This window comes from Oryzias melastigma, linkage group LG22 (genome assembly GCF_002922805.2).
Source record: "Oryzias melastigma strain HK-1 linkage group LG22, ASM292280v2, whole genome shotgun sequence".
NCBI lineage: Eukaryota > Metazoa > Chordata > Actinopteri > Beloniformes > Adrianichthyidae > Oryzias > Oryzias melastigma.
In genome coordinates, this window is record NC_050533.1 from 26,167,748 (window position 1) to 26,190,581 (window position 22,834).

Below are 22,834 nucleotides of genomic sequence, written 5' to 3' on the forward strand. Positions count from 1 at the left end.
GGATGGATGGTGGATGGATGGATGATGGATAGATGGATGGATGATGGATGGATGATGAATGGATGGTGGATGGATGGATGATGGATGGATGGTGGATGGATGGATGAATGGGGGATGGATGATGGATGGATGGATGATGAATGGATAGATGGTGGATGATGGATGGTGGATGGATGGTGGATGGATGTCTTAGTGATCTTTCAGGTGTGAGAGGTTCGAAGGGGAATGTTTTGCTCTGGTATTTTAGTTCTGGAGGAGCATGGATTACATCAAGAATGTAATATTGCTTTTTGAGCCTGTTGACTGAAATATAGACGCATGAACAGAACAACAAAACTGTAAATCTCTTGTAACAAGATGCTGCACAAAAAGTGACAGCCTTCAACCTTGAAAATACTGCAAACCATCCTGATAAACAAAGAGAGCCATTACATGAAGAAAAGCTTCATATCTCAGCAGGTAATCATGGCAGTCTCACTAATCAGATTAGTTTGGAGTCAGACTTTCCCTCTTTGGCAACAGGGAGGTCCAGAGAGACTGTAGAGCTGAATGTGAGGATCAATACCTGGATCACTTAGCAGGTTCAGGCTGCTGCTCTCTGGGGGAACTACTGCCAGGAAAAACCTTCAAATAGTCCCATCGACGGCTCCTGAGTCTCTCTGAGACTCCGAGCAGTCAGAGTGGGTGGAAGCTTTCTGCTCAGCAGGAGAGCTCTCCTTCTGTGACGGGCCCAGCACTCGCGAGGGCCACCTCTGCCAGACTCATACAAACACAGACCTCTGCAGCACTCACCGCTTCATTTCTTCTCATAAGTCTGAAACAAATTACATCTGGACACAAACAAGCCAGACAGGAAATCCTGATATGAGGCCGGCTCTGTGTTTGCTCCTCCTTTCAGCTCTGACGCTCTTCAGCAGCCGACATCTCTGCTCTCTATGAAGCCTCCTCATGTGTGAGAAGACATGAAGCCGGGCTTATACAGACAATCATCAGTAAACTCAAACATCCAATTTCCTTTTACAGCGATAATAACCGGGATCCTCCTGGAGTGTTAGTGAACAGCAGAGGCAGGAAGGACTCCACCATTCACTGCAGCATCATAATAAAGATCTGTGTTTGTGTGAACAGGAGCTGGGAGGAGGCTGCGAGGACCAGAAGCTGCAGCGCGCGACGACTCAGTGAGTGACCAACCACAGCGGCTCTGTGCTTAACATGCTCAAAGACCAGGTTTTCAACCTGCTGACTAGTTTCAGGATTACTTAAACTTCTTCTGATGCTTTGCTATCAAAATCCACATGTCAAGCGGAACTTGAACTCTAAAGCTTTTTGTATTAGAACTAATAATAATGAGAACTATTGGAATATTGATATTAAGAATAAGAATATGACATATAGTCAAAATCACCAAAAATGAAAAATACTACAAAAGCTGAAATATAATTTAGTTTATGAAATGGCATACAGTAGAGGATTAATTTAATGAAGCAGCAATCTTTTAACTGATGCCGTAAAAAAATAGCATTATTTTAGCTCCTGTTTAATGTGTCAAATTTGATTTTATCTTTGGCAAAAATAAATTCAACGTATTTTGGATTTTGGCTTGTAAAGAGGGCTGCACGGTGGCGCAAGTGGTTAGCGCTCTCGCCTCACAGCGAGAAGGCCCTGGTTCGAATCCCGGCTGGGACCTTTCTGTGTGGAGTTTGCATGTTCTCCCCGTGCATGCGTGGGTTTTCACCGGGGACTCCGGCTTCCTCCCACCGTCCAAAAACATGCTTCATAGGTTCATTGGTGACACTAAATTGCCCCTAGGTGTGAATGTGAGAGTGGATGGATGTGTGATTGAGGCCCTGCGACAGACTGGCGGCCTGTCCAGGGTGTACCCCGCCTTCGCCCATCAGTAGCCGGGATAGGCTCCGGCACCCCGCGACCCCGAACGGGATGAAGCGGTCAGGAAAATGGATGGATGGATGGATGGCTTGTAAAGATCTGGGATGTGGACCAGTCAAAGTGCAAGTATTAATATTTTCATTATAAAATAATGCATAGAAACTTCCATTCTTTTGGTGCATAAATATTCAGTTTCTCATGTAGATATTTGACTCCAATGTACATATGTGAAAGTCAAGGCCCGGGGGCCGCATCCGGCCCTCCAGGTAATTCTATCCGGCCCTCCAGATCATTTTATTTTACTGTTATTAATGACCCGATGTTATCTTGTGCTCATTTTTAACTTGTATAATTTTAACAAAATATATTTTTATGGAGAGTAAAATATTGAAAGTTATTTAAGGTTTGAGTTGATTTATTCTGGAATAATATTCCTGTCTTTTTTTATTCATAATTATGTTAAAAAGTTGTATGAATGAATGAATGAATGAAATGGTTTATTTCAAGCAATCAGGTCATAATACATAAGTTACAGTTTTAAAGTTTAAAAATTGGCATTCTGCTAGCTTTTTTGGACTATTTTGGTATTTACTAAGATTCATGGCATGATACTATGAGATATTATGTTGAAAAGTTGCGGTTTTAAAGTTTTAAAAATGTAGTTTTTGTAGTGCGATTGATTTTGACACTCCTGATCTAATGAGACTTTAGAATGAAATCTGGTGATGATTCTTTCTGACCTGTCCATACAGGTAAGTGAGGAGTCATCCCAGCTTGTGGAGGAGGAGAGGCCCCGCCCACAAGGATCCTCCCCTGTGGAGGAGTTTCCTGAAGCGGCCAAATACATTGACACAGAGGTAAAGCTCCTAAAAAAGGTTCTTCACATTTAAGACACCAAGCTGAGCAAGAACCAGTCAGAGCAGAACCAGTCAGAGCAGAACCAGTCAGAGTAAAACCAGTCAGAGCAGAACCAGTCAGAGCAGATCCAGTCAGAGTAAAACCAGTCAGAGCAGAACCAGTCAGAGTAAAACCAGTCAGAGCAGAACCAGTCAGAGCAGCTTTCGCCCACATAAACATTTCACTCACCAACAATGGGTTTCAAATGTGTGAAAGGTCGAATGGGACATAATTCATGCTTTCTTACACACATACCATGAAAGAGTTTGATGATATGTGTGTAGGAAAAATTGATACTGAGTAACCAACTCCTGGTTCTATCACTGCACTTAGCGTTTCGATAGCTTTGGGTTCAGAAATACAAAGTTAGTTCAGTTGTGTGACCACAGGGCGGAGTATTTGACTCAGATACCAAACCCCAGAAACTAAATAGTCTGAGTGTCTCTTTAGTGATTAATCAATGCCACTTAATAGGATGACGATCAGGACCGAGTCCTCAATTCTATGCAGCAGACAGCTCGTCCTCTTAATGTGTAAAAGAACATCAGAAGGTTTTCATTGCTGGTTTAATACCTGAAGAATTCAAGAACGACTCACCGTAACTCGTGTGCAGCTATGGGGTAAGATAACTGTCAAAAAGAAAACCCTTCATAAAGACAAAGTTTTATTCATAAACACACATTTGTGCACAAATTAATATTTTGTGCACAACTTTACAGAAAAAATAGGAATATAACATTTAGTTTTATGTTTAGCACGTCTCTTTTGAATATGACTGTTCTTTGTTTTGAATACGAATTTCTCCTGTTAACAAACTGTCAAAAATAAGCCACGGGGTCACAAAGATATACGTACTCCAAGAACATCTGTTCAGCTGATTGAGCGACTCATTTATTAAAGTATGATAGAATTAAACTGTTTAAAATGTTATTGATCCCCTGTCTGGAAAATTGTCTTGACATCGTAGCTCTTCTGGAAAAAAGATATTAACAGCCAAGTCCTGCAGCTTTTTTTATTTTTGCCAGGCAACAACAGCGGAATGCAAAAAAAATGAAACTGACCTGGAAGTGATGGCAAAAAAAGAGAGATGTTATTAAGAGAATAATGAAAGCGAATGAAAACGCCCGAGCAGGCAGCGGAGGGATCCCTGTCTCCCTGCGGTCTGCTTGCCGGTGATTTGCTCAGTTACGTTTCCCCTGTCAGAATTAGTTTCCCCAGTCTCAGGGGTCGTTCTGGCAGGGGAAGGTGCCTTGGAACAACCAATGAGTTTTATATTGGGCACAACCCTAGCCAGCAGTGGCATGTTAGCATGGGGGATCCCCCTTTAGCCGGACAGTTCATTCCTGGGACAGGCAGGGCGGGCGCGCCCACTCCAGGTGCTGGACCGGTCAAGGTGTACCCTTGCTTTGGCCATCACTACCCAGGCCAGGTTCTAGCAGCACCGTGACCCCGAAAGGATAGCGGGTTAAGAAAATGGATGGATAAGACACAAACAGCTAAGCTAACTCAAAGCTAAAGAAGGCTAACTGGAAGCCGAGCATAGCCTTAGACAAAACGAAAGAAAGGAAGAAAAATTCAAAGAAAGTTGGGTATTCTGATCATACGGACTTTTTGCAATTTTTTGTTGTTTTATTGTTTTTACTCCCGCAGCAATTGACTGCCAGTTAGCCTACTTTAGCTCCAACTTAGCTTAGCTGTTTTTGTTTTTTCATCTTTTTATATTCAACAAATTTTGACAAAAAGGTTTTTTGTTTTTTTGGTTTTTTTTTTTTACTACTGATAAGTGCACTGGCATGTCTGCTATCTTTTTTTTTGTTTTCCACCACTTTTTGGTCTAAAACAGGGGGTCAGCAACCTTTAGTGGTTAAAACTCCATTAGGTCTCGTTTTCTACTGATCATAACCTAGAAGGAGCTGCATAGTCTTACTTTAGCCTTTAAGAAATTTAGATTTGCATTCGTGACCTTCTTTTTTTCAAATAATAAATATGAATTGTCTATTTTAGGCATAAACAAAACCAAAAAATATAAGAAGAACCTAGCATCTCTCAAAATGTATTTTTTTTTTTTTTTTTACTTCTTTTCAAAATAAAAGATGCTCTGTGGCAAACAGGATCATCTTAGTGTAGCTAGTAACCAATGTTGTGCAGCATGAAATAATATGTGCTTTTAACTCATAAAAGATCAAACTTTTTACCAAAGTTTTCCATATAAAATCTGTTCATTCTGGAGGTAGAGTTGAACAAACAAGACGTCTTCAGGTCAACAGGATGTAAAAACCTACATAGTTTATCATCTATGTGAACCTCAGACATCAATTTATACATTTAACGAATTTAAATTTAATAAATGCTAATTAAGTAATCCTTACTTTTAAAAAAATGATATTTTATTTTTCTTCTTTTCTCCTCTTTGTCCTCAGCAGTCTTACACTACTAGGTTTTGTTATTTTAGTTTGGGGTATGATCTTGGTAGTCTTAGTTTTCAGGCTTTGTTTATTTGTTTTCTTTAGTTAGTTTTGGTTAGACAGACATTATCAGGAGCTGCTGACTCTGACGGTCGACATGTCTGGGTCAGCAGTCTCCATGACTTATTTTATGTTTGGCCAAAGAGCCACCATGGAGAGATAAAAGAGACACATGAGGATCTGGAGCTGCAGGTTACAGACCCCTGATCTAAAATGAACCACTGCTGCATTGTTTACACAATCAGCTGATGTAGGCCGACAACCATAAAATGCTGTCAGAGATCTCAGTATTTTAATCTGTTTTATTTGATTTTTAACAAGCTATGGCTATCAAGATAATTTTCCTGTCATGGGATTGATAACATTTTTAAAAGTTCTATTTTATTTTAGTTTAATTAACAAACTTTAATACAAATGCGCAGTTTGAACGATCAATATTCCTATAAGCTTGTGACCCCGTGACGTATTTTTGAGAGCTTGTTAGCAGGAGAAATTCCTATTCAAAACAAAGCACAGCTGTATTCAAAAGAGACATGTTAAATGTAAAACTAAATGTTGTATTCATATTTTTTCTTCAAAGTTGTACACAAAATATTAATTTGAGCACAACTTTGTACTTATGAATACGACTTTTTCTTTAAGAATACGTTTTATTTTGAAAGCTAACGTACTCCATATGCAGCCATCATTTGAAAGCTGTATTTTCTTCAGACTGAAGCGGAACGGGACCTCCACCACAAAAGTGGACACAAAACCAAAAGGACGGGACTTGGGTCAATGTTTGAGAGGCGGACGACCCCGAAGATGAGTAAACTGAAGGTGAGACGTTCACAGCTTCATGCCCGAGTGCCTCAGATTCAGAGAAAGGCGACATCCCAGAGACCTCCTCTCTCCTGGTGGGGGTTTCCACAGTGCCCCCAACGGCAGATTACTGCTATGGTGGGAGGTGCGTCCACGTTCAATTCCCCCACTGTGGAACCCGAAGGGCGGGACTAAGGCAGGTCTTTGTGGACTGAGCATGTAGCTGGTTTGACATGCCTGAAAAAACAATTGACATTTGAAAGTAGAGTTCATCCGTCACTGCAGGTTGCCGTCCCTCCTATCCTTCACTTCACCTTTGGTCCTTCTCTGTGACGACCGATGGAGGCAGACGCTAGAGCGGGTCGTTAGGGTCAGAACTGGGACACGCCTCGAAGCGGAAGAGTTAGGAACAATATCTGAGCTTCTTTTTTTGATGTGTTGGCAGGAAGTTCCCAGCCCGGAGGGGGGCGTGATTGTGAGAACACCCAAGGGTGGATGTGCTGAGGGACTCGTTTACAGCGGCGGGGGCAAAGAGGGGATCTTCATTAAAGAAGTGGTGCCAGAGTCACCTGCATCAAAGAGTTTGACAGTCAAAGAAGGCAAGTTATTAACTGTAAAACACAGAGTCCCTTCAGGAATCCACAATTAAACTAAACCGCGTTAATTTAACCAATGCACATTTATCTCCACACAGCAACTTCCTCCAATCACTGCAACTTTAGCCAAAAGCTCAGATTTAAACCTGTACCACCAAAAAACTGTTCAATCAAGTTTGAAGGCTCCAATGTTCTTGTCAATGTGAACATAATGCTGGTCATTTTTGTGTCAAATTTACTGCAGATGTTCTCGTAAAAGCATGGCAAAAATGGGCCTTTTTTAAAAATAAATCCCTGTTTATTAATACTATGGACATCCCCATCATATGATCAGAAATCTGATCCAATCATGTGATCACAAATTGGACCTGATTAAGTCATGTCTGACTCAGTCGATATCAGATGTTTTTTCCTGATCTGAATCGGATTTTTATTTTCTTACTATTTTGATCAGTGCTGTGTATTTCAAGCTGCAGACGCAAACAACCTACAAAGACATTTCAGCATTTCAGTTTTTGTTTCTTTTTAATGAGGACGGCGCTCACTACGCTGCAGACATATGGAGCTATTTTGAGGCCATAAATATTTGAAACCTAATTAAAACATTTTGAAAAGAATATTGGTGTTTGGCCAAAAAAATGTCCAAAACTTTCTTCTATTCTAAAATAAACTTAATTATTTTCAGCTTCAAATGTTTTGTTTTTTAGATTTCAAAACTCAAAATTTCAATTTCAAAACTTTTTTTTCAGTTTCAAATTTTTTTTTTCACTTTCAACTCTTTTTTTTGTTTTCGAATTCAAATTTATTTGATTTTTTTTTCAATATGTTTATTTGGATTTCAAATTTTGATGACCCAGATTTAACTCCATACGGACAGACGCAAAGCTGACTCTGGGAAAATACTAAAGAAATTCTTAATCTCTCAAAACAACCTAAATAAATAAATTGTTACATTAATATGAGCTCATCATGAAAATTCAGCATCACATTTATGCTCCTTTTTAAGTTTTAAAGGAGATATGAATCACATCTGATCTAAACTGTTATGATGATACCAAAGCTGCAGTCACCAAACCTTCTGACATGACTAATTCTTACCTTACTGACAAACTGCAACAAAGATTTTAGGAGAAAATCATTTCTGTTTTTGAAGAATCTTTCATGCAAATGTGAATCATAATCCATCAAAAACATATAGTTCTAAAAGAACTAAAGCCACAGTTTCCAAATTTTTTCAAATTACTAGTTATCATCTGATTAACTGGTTCTTGGTAACAATTTTCTAGTTAATAATTTTAGGCCCAATCTGAATTCTTCAGTTCACCTACATTCAGCCCTCCAAACAGATATAAAAAACTAGTGTCTCATAATTGGAACGTCCCTTTCATTCGATGACTTCACCAATAGTCGCCGGTTTGCTAGCGTTAGCGCGGAGCTTCCAGTGCTCCAATATACAGAACATCGGTTTTATAACTTTACAAATGTCATTCTACAACAAAAAGTCATTACTTACATTTAAATGTAAACGTCTGTGGTTCAGAGCGCACCCACGTGAAGAAAAGCGCCTCTCAGCGCGACGCGGTTTAGCCTCGCGATGGAGGACTCTGTATCCCTCCGCTTGGAAGGTGGAATCTTAAAAAGAAAATTTCGGATGTCACTCTCACTAAATATACTTCATGTGGAGGGGAAGGGAAGAATTTGGACTGTTTCTAGTTAATAGCTAATTTTACTTGAGTGCTGAAGCTACTCTACAGAAGTGCTCTGTTTACGCTAAAGGAAGGGGAATAAAATAGAAAATAAAATAGAAATCGGGGCCACACTGGATCTGTTTATACATTTTTTTTTCATTTTTTAAAAATGTTTTATTGGACCAGCAATAAGTATCAAAATCTAAGGAGTCAAAACTGGATCGAGACCACAAAGTTTTGATTGGGACATCCCTATTTAATATATTTCATGAATGTGGAGCATTTCTTATCAGGTTATGTAAAAATACACTTAAAAAACTGTAAAAGTCACTTAAAATTTGCACATCCTCCTACAGGCCTTAGTTTGAAATTTTCTTTGAAAAACTTGTATTCAAATTCCAAAAGTTTTTAGTTACAACTCTAGACTTTTGTGCTGCAATAATCGTAAAAACACCCACGGAATCCTGGAGGGACTGATAAGCTTCTGTCCTCATTACTGATTTTATCATTTTACAAGCCTAAATGGACATTTTATACATCTTTGGCGTGCTGTTTGTCCTCTGCAGGTGATCAGATTCTAAGCGCCACTGTGTATTTTGATAACGTGCCATACGAAGACGCCATCCAGATCCTGGAGCACGCTCAAGCTTACAAAGTCAAGCTTTGCCTGAAGCGCAAACCAGACATCACAGAGATGGAGCCAGGCATCGAGTCGGACGTCATCCCTGTAACTAGTTTTAAGCTGTTTACATTCTGATGGACTTAACATTGTAACTAAAAGGGTTTTTTAATCATTTGTCTTCCAACAGGAAGAAGAGATCTCTTCTGCTGACATGCGGGAGCAGGGAAAAACAAAAAGACGTGGGGATGCTCGTATTTCGTGGCCAAAGTTTCCTTCCTTTGGAAAAGGGCGAAAGTCTCGTTTTACAAGGTCTCACAGTTCTTCAGAAGCTGATGAGCAGAGAAAGCTTGAGCTGAGTCCAACAACAAGTGACACAGAGTCACCAATAAAATCCCAAGATGCTCTTAAAGGAAAAAAGAAGCATAAAATTAAGCTCTCTGGTCTGAAAAAGAGAGGCCGGATAAGCTCATCTGAAGACACAGAAGCTCCAACAACTGCCCCCATCAGTGGAGACGCTCAGCAAGCACAGGAATCAGACATGCTTTCACCAGAGTCCCTTGAAGGCATTGAAGCAGAAACAGCAGAAGGTCAAAAGACAGAGGACTTGAAAATGGACGAAGATACAGAACAAAAAATCCAGAGGGATCCAAGTCTTCCTCAAACGGTGGAGCTCATCAGCTTAGAAAGCACTCTGAAGACAGGAGACCCCACTGTTCCTCTGGCCGACCACAAAAGCCCGACTGAAGCTAAGCCTGCTGACGGGAAGAAAAAGAAGAAAGACAGGCTGGAGTTAAAGATGAAGATTTTGGGGAAGGACAGATCCCACAAAAAAGATGCCAAAGCAGTTTCTTCACCAAAAAGGCTAAAAACGCTTGGAGCAAGTCTGGAAAAGGATCATCAACCTGAACCGGAAGATTCACAACAACCAAATGTTGAAAAACACACAACTGAGGAAACAAAGATCATAGAAGATCCCTATGAGAAACTTTCAAAAAGCGCTGGTTCTACTGCAGAACTTCCCAAGCGAGAGGACATTATGATACCAGGCATGGAGGACATGTCCATGAGCACAGCCACAGGGGGGGCAGAACCCGTCAGAGATGACAACGAGGAAAATCACTCTGAAGCCGTCCAACTGTCAATTGATGTTAAGAGCGTGAAAGAGGCTGTTTCGAAGTTGCCTGGGTTTAAGCTGCCTCAAGTTGACATGTCTGGAGTTCCGATTCCTGAAGAAATCACTGTGATTGATGCAAATGCACAGAGGATCTCTGTAAAAACGCCCACCAAAGTGACAGAAACCAAAGCAAAGCAGGAGGCACAGCAGACCACATCTGACCTGAAGGAATCCTCCATTCCTTCAGTGAAAGAAACAACTGATTTACCCCCTGAGGGGCTTTTAGGAGACACCACAGGAGAAGACACAGAACCTCAGAATCAAACCAAAAGTCAGCCAAAAGAAGACGACTCAACCCAGACCATTAAAAGAGAACAGATCACAATATCATGGGTGGACACTCCACAAAAGCTTTCTATTCTTCATACAGATGGAACTGAAAAAGCAAGTGGCACAACTGATGTTAAAACAGAAAATGACTCAGCAAAAGAGTCTAACCAAATAAGAGACAGCACAACAACGATGACACACAGCTTTAGGACAGAAGCACCTGACTTTAGGTCTAGTTTGACAAGCCAACAGTCGTCAGCCAGAACAGACTTCAGCGATATCAAAACATCTGAAGGGAGTGGCATCAAAGCGTCTTCCTGGGTAGATGAGTCCACAGCCAAAAAGGACAGCAGCTGCCAGCTTTTTGTTGAGGAAAAAGTTTCGGTTGAAGATGAAGACATGAGTGTTGATGGAATAGAGAAAAAAACTTTTCTGAGAGATGGAAAAGGTGGAAGATTTAAACTGCCACACCTCGACATCTCCCTTCCAAAGGTCAAAGGACCAAAATCGGATGTTGGAACATCAAAGAAAGATGTCACCATCACACAAGCTAAAGCAGAAATCCCAGAAGCCTTTGAGGCAGATGTTACCACCAGTGGAACAGACATTTACATTCCAGAACAGAAGATGGAAATAACAACGGAGATGGGAGCCTGTGAGACCCAAACTGAACCTGGAGGGAATGAAAGCAGATTCAAAATGCCAAAGTTAGGGATCAAAATACCAAAAATGAAGGGCTCTGACACCGACGTAAAACCGTCAAAGAAAGATGCTGATGCGGGTGTCAAAGTGACAAGTTTGAAAGACGAGGTCCGACTTCCAGAGGCCGATGTTGTTCTTGAGGGGAATGATACGTTCCTGTCAGAGCAAACAGTCGACTCAGAAACACCTGAGAAACAAGTAAAACCTCCGGAAACTAAAGATGAATCCAAAGGCAAATCAAAAAAGCCAATGTTTGGAATCAAACTGACTAAAATGAAAGGCCCTGACATTGATTTCAGTTTGACTAAGAAATCCACAGAAACAGCACAGGAGACAGGTGAGGCCCAAATCCCAGCAGCGTCTGAAACATCTGAAACCAAAGGTACAGAGAAAAGAACAGAGACAGACAGAGCCGAGGTGGAACTCCAACCTCCAGAGACTGATGGGGAACTCGGTGTTCAAGCAGGAAAATTCAAAATGCCAAAACTTGGAATCAAAATGCCAAAAGTAAAAGGGCCAGAACTTGACTTAAGTTTGCAAAAGAAGGATATCGATGTCACACAACCTGAAGTAGAGGTTAAACTAGCAGAAGTTTCTGGGACTGATGCTCCAGCAGATGTTTCTATGCCGGACAAAAAAACAGAAGAACCCGAGATCAAAGCCAAGCAGTCTGACAAAGAACATGACAGACACAGCTCCAAGTTCAAAATGCCCAGGCTGGTTATTGCAGTGCCCAAAGTAACAGAATCCGGCTTATCCAGAAAAGATGAGGATGTGAAAGCTTCTGACAGTAAACTACAGGCCTCTGCTGAGGAGGAGGCTGGAGCCCCTAAGGTCACAGAGAAGCAGGCAGAAGGATCAAAACTAAAAATGCCAACTTTTCAAATGCCCAAATTCACAAGTGGGAGCTCTGACGCGTCTTTTAAGAGCAAAGACTCTGAAATTCCTGATGCAGAGCTGAAGTCGTCTGAGAAGAGCGTTGTGGTTTGTAGTGAAACAAAAGAAGGTTCATCCCCCCTGGTGAAAACAAAAGCTGCTGGAGGTGATGAACTATCAAGCAAGTTCAAAATGCCAACATTTGACATTTCATTTCCAAAACTTAAAGGACCTGAAGTTGATTTGAGCTCACAGAGAAAGGATAAGAAGGCTGATTTGCCTGAAGCTGGTTCTGACTCTGCTGACATTCCCATCATGCGAGACAGAGAAGCTCTTGATACCACACTTCACCGAGATGCTGCAGACTCACCACCAACGCTCAGGACAACGCTGGAAACACCAAAGCCTCAGCTGGATCAGTCAGGCATCTCTCTTGACAAAGAGATGAGGAATGTTGGAGCTGATGTTCTGGGAGAGGTGTCTGCAACGTGCAGTGAGGCATCTTCAGTTAAAACAACCTCTGAACCTGAACAGGATGGGAAGGAAACCAAGTTCAAAATGCCATATCTGAGCTTTTCCATGCCGAAGATCAAAGGGTCCAAATCTGAGACAACCCAGTCAAAAAGAAGAGCAGATGTCACAGGACCTGAGGACAAGAGAGACGTCCCAGAGCCAGAGGTCGAACGGCAAAAAGGAGAAGCTGCAGCTGCAGAGGTGGATTCTGATTGGAAAACACCTGAACCACCCGTTCTGGACACTGAGGGTCAACTCGAAAAGGAAAAAACAAGAAAGTTTGGACTTAAAATGCCTAAGTTAAAAGTACCAGAACTTCAACTTGGTCCATCAAAGACAGAATCAACAGTTGCAGGAGAATCCAGAGAGGACACTGCTCTCCATGATCCAAAGACAGACACCGATCTGCCAAGCAACGAAACCAAACTAGCACTTCCAGAAGTCTCCAAAACTGATGTCAGTCTGGGAAAAGCAGAAATATTGATGCCTGAAGGAAGAGTAGAAATGGAAAAGGTTGAGGTGAAAGTGAAAACCCAACAAGCTCATCATGAACTTACAGGACAAGGAAGCAGATTCAAAATTCCAAAGCTTGGAATCACAATGCCAAAGGTAAAAGAACCTGAAGCAGATTCTAGCATTTCAAAGGATGTAGATGTGACTCTTGAAGTAGCTAAGACTGAAAACAAGTTGCCCGATACAGAACCCAAAGAACCTTCTATCCATGTGGGCATGAAGCCACCTGAAACTCAATCAAGTGATGTGAAGCAATCCCCATCAAAATTTAAAATGCCATCATTCAAATTACCCAGGATTGGCGTCACCTCACAAAATATCAGCACCGAAATACCCGATTCTGAAAATGTGGATGAAGTGAACATGTCACGGTCTGATCCTGATGTTCCAGCTACAGGAGAGCTCCACCTGACCGAGGAGGAAGTTGAAGAGCAAATAGATGGGGAGGCAGGAGTAAAACACAAAAAAACAAAGTTTTCAATGCCTAAATTTTCCTTCTCAAAACCAAGTGTAAAGCCCTCAGACGGTCTAAGCCTTAGCATTGAAGAAGATGAAACTCCAGAGGGTAGGGCGGAAGTGAAGGAGTCAAGCTTATCCAAAACAAATGTAGATATTACACTACCTGAAGCTGAAGTCAAACTCCTGGACAATGAGCTGAAAACAATACTTGCAGAAGTGGACACTAGAACTCCAGAGATCACAGTTGAAGCAAAAGTTACAGAAGAATCATCATCAAGTAAGATGCCAATATTAAAATTACCCAAATTTGGAAGTTTAAATTTGACTTCAGATAAACCTACTGAGGAGATAGAAATTAAAATACAAGAACCTGAAATTAAGGTTCCTAAAGAGGTTCTTTCAATTACCATGGAAGCTCCCAGCGCTGAAGCTCCTTCATTTGATACAAAAAGAACTGAAAGTGAACAAGATGGAAAAGGAGGCAAGTTTAAGATGCCAAGTCTTGGATTCTCTGCACCCAAAGGTAAAGGACCTGAAGTTGATGTGAGTCTAACAAAACCAGAGATAGATGTGACACTTGAAGGGGTCAAAGAAGAGGTCAAAGCTCCTGGATTTCAAATCCAAACTAAGGACAAAGAAGGATCACCTTCCAGATTTAAGATGCCAACATTTAAATTACCCAAATTTGGACTTGGAAGTGCAGCTGTAGATGTACCTGCTGATGCTAAAATACAAGGACCTGATGCCAACATGGAGGAGGTTCTTTCAGTTACAGTTGAAGCTCCTTCATTAGAGATACAAACTACTGAAAGTGAACAAGATGGAAAAGGAAGCAAGTTTAAGATGCCAAGTCTTGGATTCTCTGGAACCAAAGGTAAAGGACCTGAAGTTGATGTGAGTCTAACAAAACCAGAGATAGATGTTTCACTGCGGGACACCAAACTTGAGGTAAAAGTCTCTGATACTGAAGTGGAACAATCTTCTATTGATGTGAAAACTTCATCTCCTGAAATCAAACTCGTAGAAAAGGAAACAAAAGGGTCACCTTCCAGATTTAAGATGCCAACATTTAAATTACCCAAATTTGGAGTTGGGAGTGCAGCTGTAGATGTACCTGCTGATGCTAAAATAGCAGGACCCGATGCCAACATGGAGGAGGTTCTTTCAGTTACTATTGAAGCTCCCAGCACTGAAGCTCCTTCATTAGAGATAAAAACTATTGAAACAGAAAAAGATGGTAAAGGAGGCAAGTTTAAGATGCCAAGTCTTGGATTCTCTGCACCCAAAGGTAAAGGACCTGAAGTTGATGTGAGTCTAACAAAACCAGAGATAGATGTGACTCTTGAAGGGGTCAAAGAAGAGGTCAAAGCTCCTGAAATTCAAATCAAAACAAAGGACAAAGAAGGATCGCCTTCCAGATTTAAGATGCCAACATTTAAACTTCCCAAATTTGGACTTGGGAGTGCAGCTGTAGATGTACCTGCTGTAGACAAAGATGGTAAAATTGAAGAACCTGATATTGAGGTTCCTGAGGAGGTTCTGTCAGTCACAGTTGAAGCTCCTTCATTAGATATAAAAACTGCTGAGAGTGAACAAGATGGAAAGGGAAGCAAGTTTAAGATGCCAAGTCTTGGATTCTCTGGAACCAAAGTTAAAGGACCTGAAGTTGATGTGAGTCTAACAAAACCAGAAGTAGATGTTCCACAGAAGAAGGCCCATGCAGAGGTCAAGCTCCCTGATACAAAACTTGAAAAACCAACCCTTGAAGTTGACATAAAAGATCTGGAAATCAGCGGTGCAACAAAGAAAAAAGAAGAATCAACATCTACATTTAAGATGCCAACATTTAAACTACCTAGTTTTGGAGTACGAGGTGCCGCTGTAGATGTACCTGCTGTAGAAAAAGATGTTCAACTTCAACAACCTGACATTAAGATTCCTGAAGAGGTTCTTTCAGTTACTATTAAAGCTCCTAGCACTGAAGCTTCTGTAGATATAAAAACTGCAGAAAGTGAACAAGATGGAAAGGGAAGCAAGTTTAAGATGCCAAGTCTTGGATTCTCTGCACCCAAAGTTAAAGGACCTGGAGTTGATGTGAGTCTAACAAAACCAGAGATGGATGTTTCAATGCAGGAGACCAAACTTGAGGTAAAAGTCTCTGATACTGAAGTGGAAAAACTTTCTATTGATGTGAAAACTTCATCTCCTGAGATCAAACTCGTAGAAAAGGAAACAAAAGGATCACCTTCCAGATTTAAGATGCCAACATTTAAATTACCCAAATTTGGAGTTGGAAGTGCAGCTGTAGATGTACCTGCTGTAGACAAAGATGGTAAAATCGAAGAACCTGATATTGAGGTTCCTGAGGAGGTTCTGTCAGTCACAGTTGAAGCTCCTTCATTACATCTAAAAACTGCTGAGAGTGAACAAGATGGAAAGGGAAGCAAGTTTAAGATGCCAAGTCTTGGATTCTCTGCACCCAAAGGTAAAGGACCTGAAGTTGATGTGAGTCTAACAAAACCAGAGATGGATGTTTCAATGCAGGAGACCAAACTTGAGGTAAAAGTCTCTGATACTGAAGTGGAAAAACTTTCTATTGATGTGAAAACTTCATCTCCTGAGATCAAACTCGTAGAAAAGGAAACAAAAGGATCACCTTCCAGATTTAAGATGCCAACATTTAAATTACCCAAATTTGGAGTTGGAAGTGCAGCTGTAGATGTACCTGCAGTAGATAGGGACATCAAAATAGAAGAACCTGACATTAAGGTTCCTGAGGAGGTTCTGTCAGTCACAGTTGAAGCTCCTTCATTAGATATAAAAACTGCTGAAAGTGAACAAGATGGAAAAGGAAGCAAGTTTAAGATGCCAAGTCTTGAATTCTCTGGACCCAAAGGTAAAGGACCTGAAGTTGATGTGAGTCTAACAAAACCAGAGATGGATGTTTCACTGCGGGACACCAAACTTGAGGTAAAAGTCTCTGATACTGAAGTGGAACAATCTTCTATTGATGTGAAAACTTCATCTCCTGAAATCAAACTCGTAGAAAAGGAAACAAAAGGGTCACCTTCCAGATTTAAGATGCCAACATTTAAATTACCCAAATTTGGAGTTGGGAGTGCAGCTGTAGATGTACCTGCTGATGCTAAAATAGCAGGACCCGATGCCAACATGGAGGAGGTTCTTTCAGTTACAGTTGAAGCTCCTTCATCAGAGATACAAACTACTGAAAGTGAACAAGATGGAAAAGGAGGCAAGTTTAAGATGCCAAGTCTTGGATTCTCTGCTCACAAAGTTAAAGGACCTGAAGTTGATGTGAGTCTAACAAAACCAGGGATAGATGTGACACTTGAAGGGGTCAAAGAAGAGGTCAAATTCCCTGATTCTGATTCAAAAAAAGTCTCAATTGAAATTGGCACTAAAGCTCCTGGAATTCAAATCGAAACTAAGGACACAAAAGGGTCACCTTCCAGATTTAAGATGCCAACATTTAAATTACCCAAATTTGGAGTTGGGAGTGCAGCTGTAGATGTACCTGCTGATGCTAAAACAGCAGGACCCGATGCCAACATGGAGGAGGTTCTTTCAGTTACTATTGAAGCTCCTTCATTAGAGATAAAAACTATCGAAACAGAAAAAGATGGTAAAGGGGGCAAGTTTAAGATGCCAAGTCTTGGATTCTCTGCACCCAAAGGTAAAGGACCTGAAGTTGATGTGAGTCTAACAAAACCAGAGATAGATGTGACTCTTGAAGGGGTCAAAGAAGAGGTCAAAGCTCCTGAAATTCAAATCGAAACAAAGGACAAAGAAGGATCGCCTTCCAGATTTAAGATGCCAACATTTAAACTTCCCAAATTTGGACTTGGGAGTGGAGCTGTAGATGTACCTGTTGTAGACAAAGATGGTAAATTAGAAGAACCTGATATTGAGGTTCCTGAGGAGGTTCTGTCAGTTACAGTTGAAGCTCCTTCATTAGATATAAAAACTGCTGAAAGTGAACAAGATGGAAAAGGAAGCAAGTTTAAGATGCCAAGTCTTGGATTATCTGGAACCAAAGGTAAAGGACCTGAAGTTGATGTGAGTCTAACGAAACCCAAAGTAGGTGACATCCAACCCGTTGACACTAAACTAGAAGTGTCTTTAAGTGAGGGTGATACTAAAGCTTTAGATATTAAAATAAGTGAAAAAGACTCAGAAGGATCACCATCCAAATTTAAAATGCCATCATTCAGTTTACCAAAATTTGGAAGTACTCCACCAGCTCTTGGGAAAGCACCAGATTTGGATAAGGAGGTGAAATTGGATGTATCAGGGTCAAACGCTGACGTTAAGCCTCCTGATGTTGAAACCAAAGATCTCTCAGGCTCTGATGTACTGGAGACAAAAGGAGATGTTAAGGAAAGAAAAGCAAGCTGGACGCTGCCAAGATTTTCATTTTCAAAGACAAGCACTAAAGCACCTGAGGCTGACATGGATGTTCAAGTTGGTCTTTCAACAGTAGATACCCAAACACAGAAGCAAGTTCCTGAAGCTATCATCAGTACCTCAGTAGTTGAGGGACCTGGTGCAGATCTTGATGTAAAAGTAAAAAAGACACGGTTTTCATTACCTAAACTCTCATTTTCTAAGCAGATGTCAAAAGAATCTGGGGAAGATGTCAGCCTTCAGACTGGAGAAGGTAAACAACCTGATATAGAGGTTGGGTCATCAGACAGCAAAACTGAGGGCTACAGCACTGACAGCAAGCTAAGAAAGCCAACGTTTGGGATCACAATGCCAAAAGTAAAAGATGTGAACATCTCACAGAAAGATGTAAATATCAAGGTTGAAGTTCCAGATGTGGATGTTAAGATGATACAACCTCATGCTACAGTGGAAGTGAAAGCCCCAGAGATCAAAGCTCCAGCTGACAGGAACAAGGAGACTATGGACCAGGAGATCTTGTCTGTGGATGTGAAGGGCAGTAGACCAAAGACAGATGTAGGAGTTATGTTACCAGAGTTCAAAGCTGAAGTAGAATCTCCTCATACTGAAGTCAAAGAACACATTGATTCCTCAGCAGATGTTCCCACCACTGAGGTTGACCCTAAGTTGAAACGACCAAATTGGGCATTTCCAAAGATTTCATTTTCAAGAACAGTGGAGAAGGCTGATGCTCACACCAACCGGGAAACATCAAAAGTTACAACAACAGAATCCACAGAAGTCTGCCAGTCAGAGGCGGCTGTCAAAGGACCACACGGGCCTTCTGCAGCAGAAGAGTCCTCTGCTGTGGGACCTGATATGACCTTTAAAAAATCTAAGTTATCCTTGCCTAAGATTTCTCTCTCAAAGTCAAGCTCTAAAGAAGCCCAAGTGATGATTCAGTCTCCACATGATGTGTTAGGTCCAAATGTGGGAGCTGATTTTGAAGGGCCCCAAACAGCCCTTCAAGTTTCAGAGCTTGAAGCAGCAGATAAAAGGAGCCCACTGAAACCTGAAATGTTTGGCATCGCCCAACCAAAACCGGAAGGTTCTGAAATTAACATGAACCTAGATAACAGTGATGCAAAAGAAGTTGAATTGTCACAAGAGAAAGTCAAAGATCACTCTGTTGGAGCAGACACGGTGGAAGACAAGCCAAAAGATGCTCGAGGATCACCTCTAAAATTCAAGATGCCAGCACTGAAACTGCCCAAGTTTGGCAGCGGATCTCATCATGCCACCAGCGATGCAGAGAGGGCAGAGAAAGTCACAAGAACTGATATAACTAAACTGAAAGAAGATGATGGTGTCCCAGTCAAACCTGCCAGCGCTGATGCGACAGATGACCCAAAGGCAGCAGGGTCAGATGCTGACGCGCCAAGGTCTGGCACTGATGCCCCGAGTCATGGATCTCCGAGTAAATTTAAACTGCCGTCCTTTAAAATGCCAAAGCTGAGCCTCTCCCGGCCTAAACCAGAGGAAGAGCATGGGCCTGTTGATGATAGGCTTGAGGATCAGCTGGAGGTGAAGGTTGAGGATAAAGGCGAGAGCCAAACATCAAAAGTAACTTTAACATCTTTCGGTGAACTCTTCAAGACCACTGATGTTGAATTTGATGTTTTAAACAAAGCTGAGAAGAGCCTTGAAACTTCCAGAGAAATTCCTGAAACGGAAAAAGCTTCTATTAAACCTTCAGAGGGGAAAGAAAATGAAACAAAGTCCAAGCCAGACACTCCCCAAAGCCCTGAGAAGGCTGGCTGGTTTAAGCTTCCCAAAATTGGGCTGTCCCTGCAGTCAGAACCGCCAGGGGTTTCTGAGCGAGATCAGAAGGGTGACAGGACTCCACCAAGAGAGACTGGGGAGGATGAAACAAGCCCTACCAGTTCCCTTCATTCATCCGACGCCTTTGCTGATGTAAGCTCTACATTCACAAGTGAGCATGTGGGTGCGTCCGTCTCTTCCCCTACCAAGGTGACAGTTAAATATTTTGACCACACTGTCTCTGTCGGGCCTGAAGAGAGAACTGGGGACATTTTTACTTCTACCACAAAGACTGAGCTGATCTCAGATGTGCCAGATTTGCCTGAGAAAGTCACCATTCCATCCTCTGGAGTTACATCTTCATCTGAAGACACACTCAGACTGGATCCTGGAAAAATCCACGCCATTACATCCAACATACAAGCAACTCCAGAAGCACAGCATGCCAAGCTCCTGACAGCAGTCCAGATGCAACCAGCCGAAGATGACCCTGTGAAATGTGACACCGCCGTTTCGTGGGACACAGAAGATCCTCTAAGTGGCAGGAGAACAGTGTTTGAGAGCTCTGAGGTCTGGGAAGCTTCAGGCGAAAGGAGCCAGACCACAGAAACTGTGGTTATCACAAAGCAAGTTACAAGTATCTTTGACACGACTGAGCCCATCTCAGGCGAGACGGCCTCTTCCATCCAAAGACTCAAACACACCATGCACTTGGAGAAAATGAGGTTTTTTGACGAGGGCGAGAAGTAAACGAAGACTGGCCCTCCTGGAAGAAACTCAGCTTGCCAAGTGGAGCTGCTGACTGTACAACCACAGAAACACAACTGGAAGAAGCTCCTGACTGGCAGAAGCAGTCCAGGATCTGACATGATGTCTGCTGGCATGTGTGTTCGAGAAGGTTAAGTCAGCAGCTGCTGGAGTCCACTGTGGGATCCTGTTAACACGATTTGTAAATGACCACACCTCCCCACAAAGGCTCAGAATTTATGCTTAAAAACCCCAATGATTTCTGCTAAATTTTACATTTCACTTTGAAATTTGACTGTTTGCAAACAAACTACTGACATTCCAAAGGATGTTTACTTCCCCTAAAGCCATAGAGCAGAGTAACAAGTGTAGCAGAATATTTCAGAAGCGTATCGTGCTAATGTCCATCTTCTTGACCGCTTCTTCCCTTTCGGGGTCGCGGGGTGCCGGAGCCTATCCCGGCCACTGATGGGCGAAGGCGGGGTACACCCTGGACAGGTCGCCAGTCCATCGCAGGGCCACAATCACACACCCATCCACTCTCACATTCACACCTAGGGACAATGTAGAGTCACCAATTAACCTATGAAGCATGTTTTTGGATGGTGGGAGGAAGCCGGAGTCCCCGGTGAAAACCCACGCATGCACGGGGAGAACATGCAAACTCCACACAGAAAGGTCCCAGCCGGGATACGAACCGGGGCCTTCTCGCTGTGAGGCAAGAGCGCTAACCACTGCGCCACCGTGCAGCCCTCGTGCTAATGTATCACCTATATATCGCTGCTGCTGCTGTAGAGCCCAAACAAAGCTACAATGAAATGCTCGAGTTCAGTAACAATGCAACTGCAACTCCAGAATCAAGCTGATATGCTGCACTAAACCTGCAGAGCTCCTCCAGTCTGTGCAGACCTGGACGCTGTGGTGTAAATAGCTTTTAGAGACCTCTGAGTTATTTTTGGTCACTGCCCCTGTTTGTATCCTTCCACGCTTTAATGTCTCTGCAACGTTATACACAATAAACGACTACATACCAGACAGTGTGTGTTGGCGTTTTCATGCTGAAACGGAAGCAGGACTTGACATGACCAGCAGAGGGAGACACACACCACAACCACGAACCACTGTCCGCTACTGCACGGAGAGTTCATGTTTCATCTCACTTTCACCCCAACAGGCCTTTAAAAAAAACGATCATGTCCTGAATTTCACCTTCATCTATGGTTAAAGCAGCGACTACACCTGGTGATGCCTTCAGGATCCCCTCGTAAATTAAACTTTCAAAGGGAAAATATGGTAGCTTGGATTTTTTTTACAGCAAAATACTTGAAAGAACTCCAACAAAGTATTATATGTCCACTAAGTTTCAGTAACGAAATGATGGACATTAAGCAGTAGGACACGTATCAAAGTCAAGGCCCGGGGGCCGGATCCGGCCCTCCAGATTGTTTTATTTTATTAATTACCTGATGTTAACTTGCGCTTATTTCTAACTTGTATAATTTTGACAAAATATATTTTTATGGAGAGTAAAATATTGAAAGTTATTCAAGGTTTAAATTGCTTTTTTGTCGAATAATATCCCTGTCTTTTAATTATTCATAATTATATTAAAAAGTTACAGTTTTAAAGTTTTTAAAAGTGGCATTCTGCTAGCTTTATGGATTATTTATGCAATTACTAAGATTTTTTTAGGCTATTTTGGAGTTTAGCAGATATCTACTCGCTAGATGCTTTGGCTGATTTTGGCTTTTTTCTGGTTGTACGGGCTATTTTGAAGGTTAGCTAATATTTCAGCTGCATGCCAGCTGTTTAGGCTCTCCTAAGTTTTTTAAATTTATTTTATTTATTTATTTATTTATTTTAAGTTTTTCAAGCCAACTTGGCATTCAGCTAATATTTTAGATACTTCAGAATTTTCAGTTATCAGCTTCGGTGCTTTTAGTTATCAATTTTAGCATCTTCAGCTATCAGCACTATCATCTTCAGCCAAATTCAGCTTCCAACATTCACAGTAGCATTATCACAGGTAATGCTATATATCTAGTTCATAATTATGTTAAAAAGTCACAGTTGTAAAGTTTTAAAAATGTAGTTTTAGTGTTCAATAAATGTTTCTCCTGTTCATCCCGACACCTAAGGTGTTCTTTGGATTTGACCACCTGTGTGATTGAGTTTGACACCCCTGCATAGGCTAATCAAGAGCAAAAGTTGAGATGTTTGATGTTGATTTTTGGGAAAAGATTGGCTCCAATTGAATGCTGTAAATATAGAAAATATGTTTGTGTTGAATACATTAGACACAATGACTCAACTTGATTACTTGACTACACTTTGTTTCCAAGTATCTGCGAGTGATGATGTAAAGTCCAATTGTAATAAATGTTGTGCAAATGTAAAAT

General features: G+C 41.5%; 1 protein-coding gene across 5 annotated transcripts in view; it reads left to right on the forward strand.

The window, feature by feature from the left end:
• Positions 1 to 20,959, forward strand: part of LOC112138899 (protein AHNAK2) — a 31,973-nt gene extending 11,014 nt beyond the window's left edge. The window contains exons 2-8 of one of the 5 annotated variants that reach the window (XM_036209916.1): positions 1,129 to 1,178; positions 2,640 to 2,744; positions 5,961 to 6,068; positions 6,496 to 6,649; positions 8,901 to 9,061; positions 9,144 to 14,621; positions 16,644 to 20,959. In XM_036209916.1, the coding sequence (XP_036065809.1) occupies positions 1,129 to 1,178; positions 2,640 to 2,744; positions 5,961 to 6,068; positions 6,496 to 6,649; positions 8,901 to 9,061; positions 9,144 to 14,621; positions 16,644 to 20,438 (9,851 nt within the window). In that variant the 3' untranslated portion in view covers positions 20,439 to 20,959. Of the gene's footprint in view, positions 1 to 1,128; positions 1,179 to 2,639; positions 2,745 to 5,960; positions 6,069 to 6,495; positions 6,650 to 8,900; positions 9,062 to 9,143 lie in introns of all 5 variants that reach the window. The other 4 variants (XM_036209915.1, XM_024261792.2, XM_036209914.1 and 1 more) reach the window with 4 other exon arrangements.
• Positions 20,960 to 22,834: the final 1,875 nt, after the last annotated feature.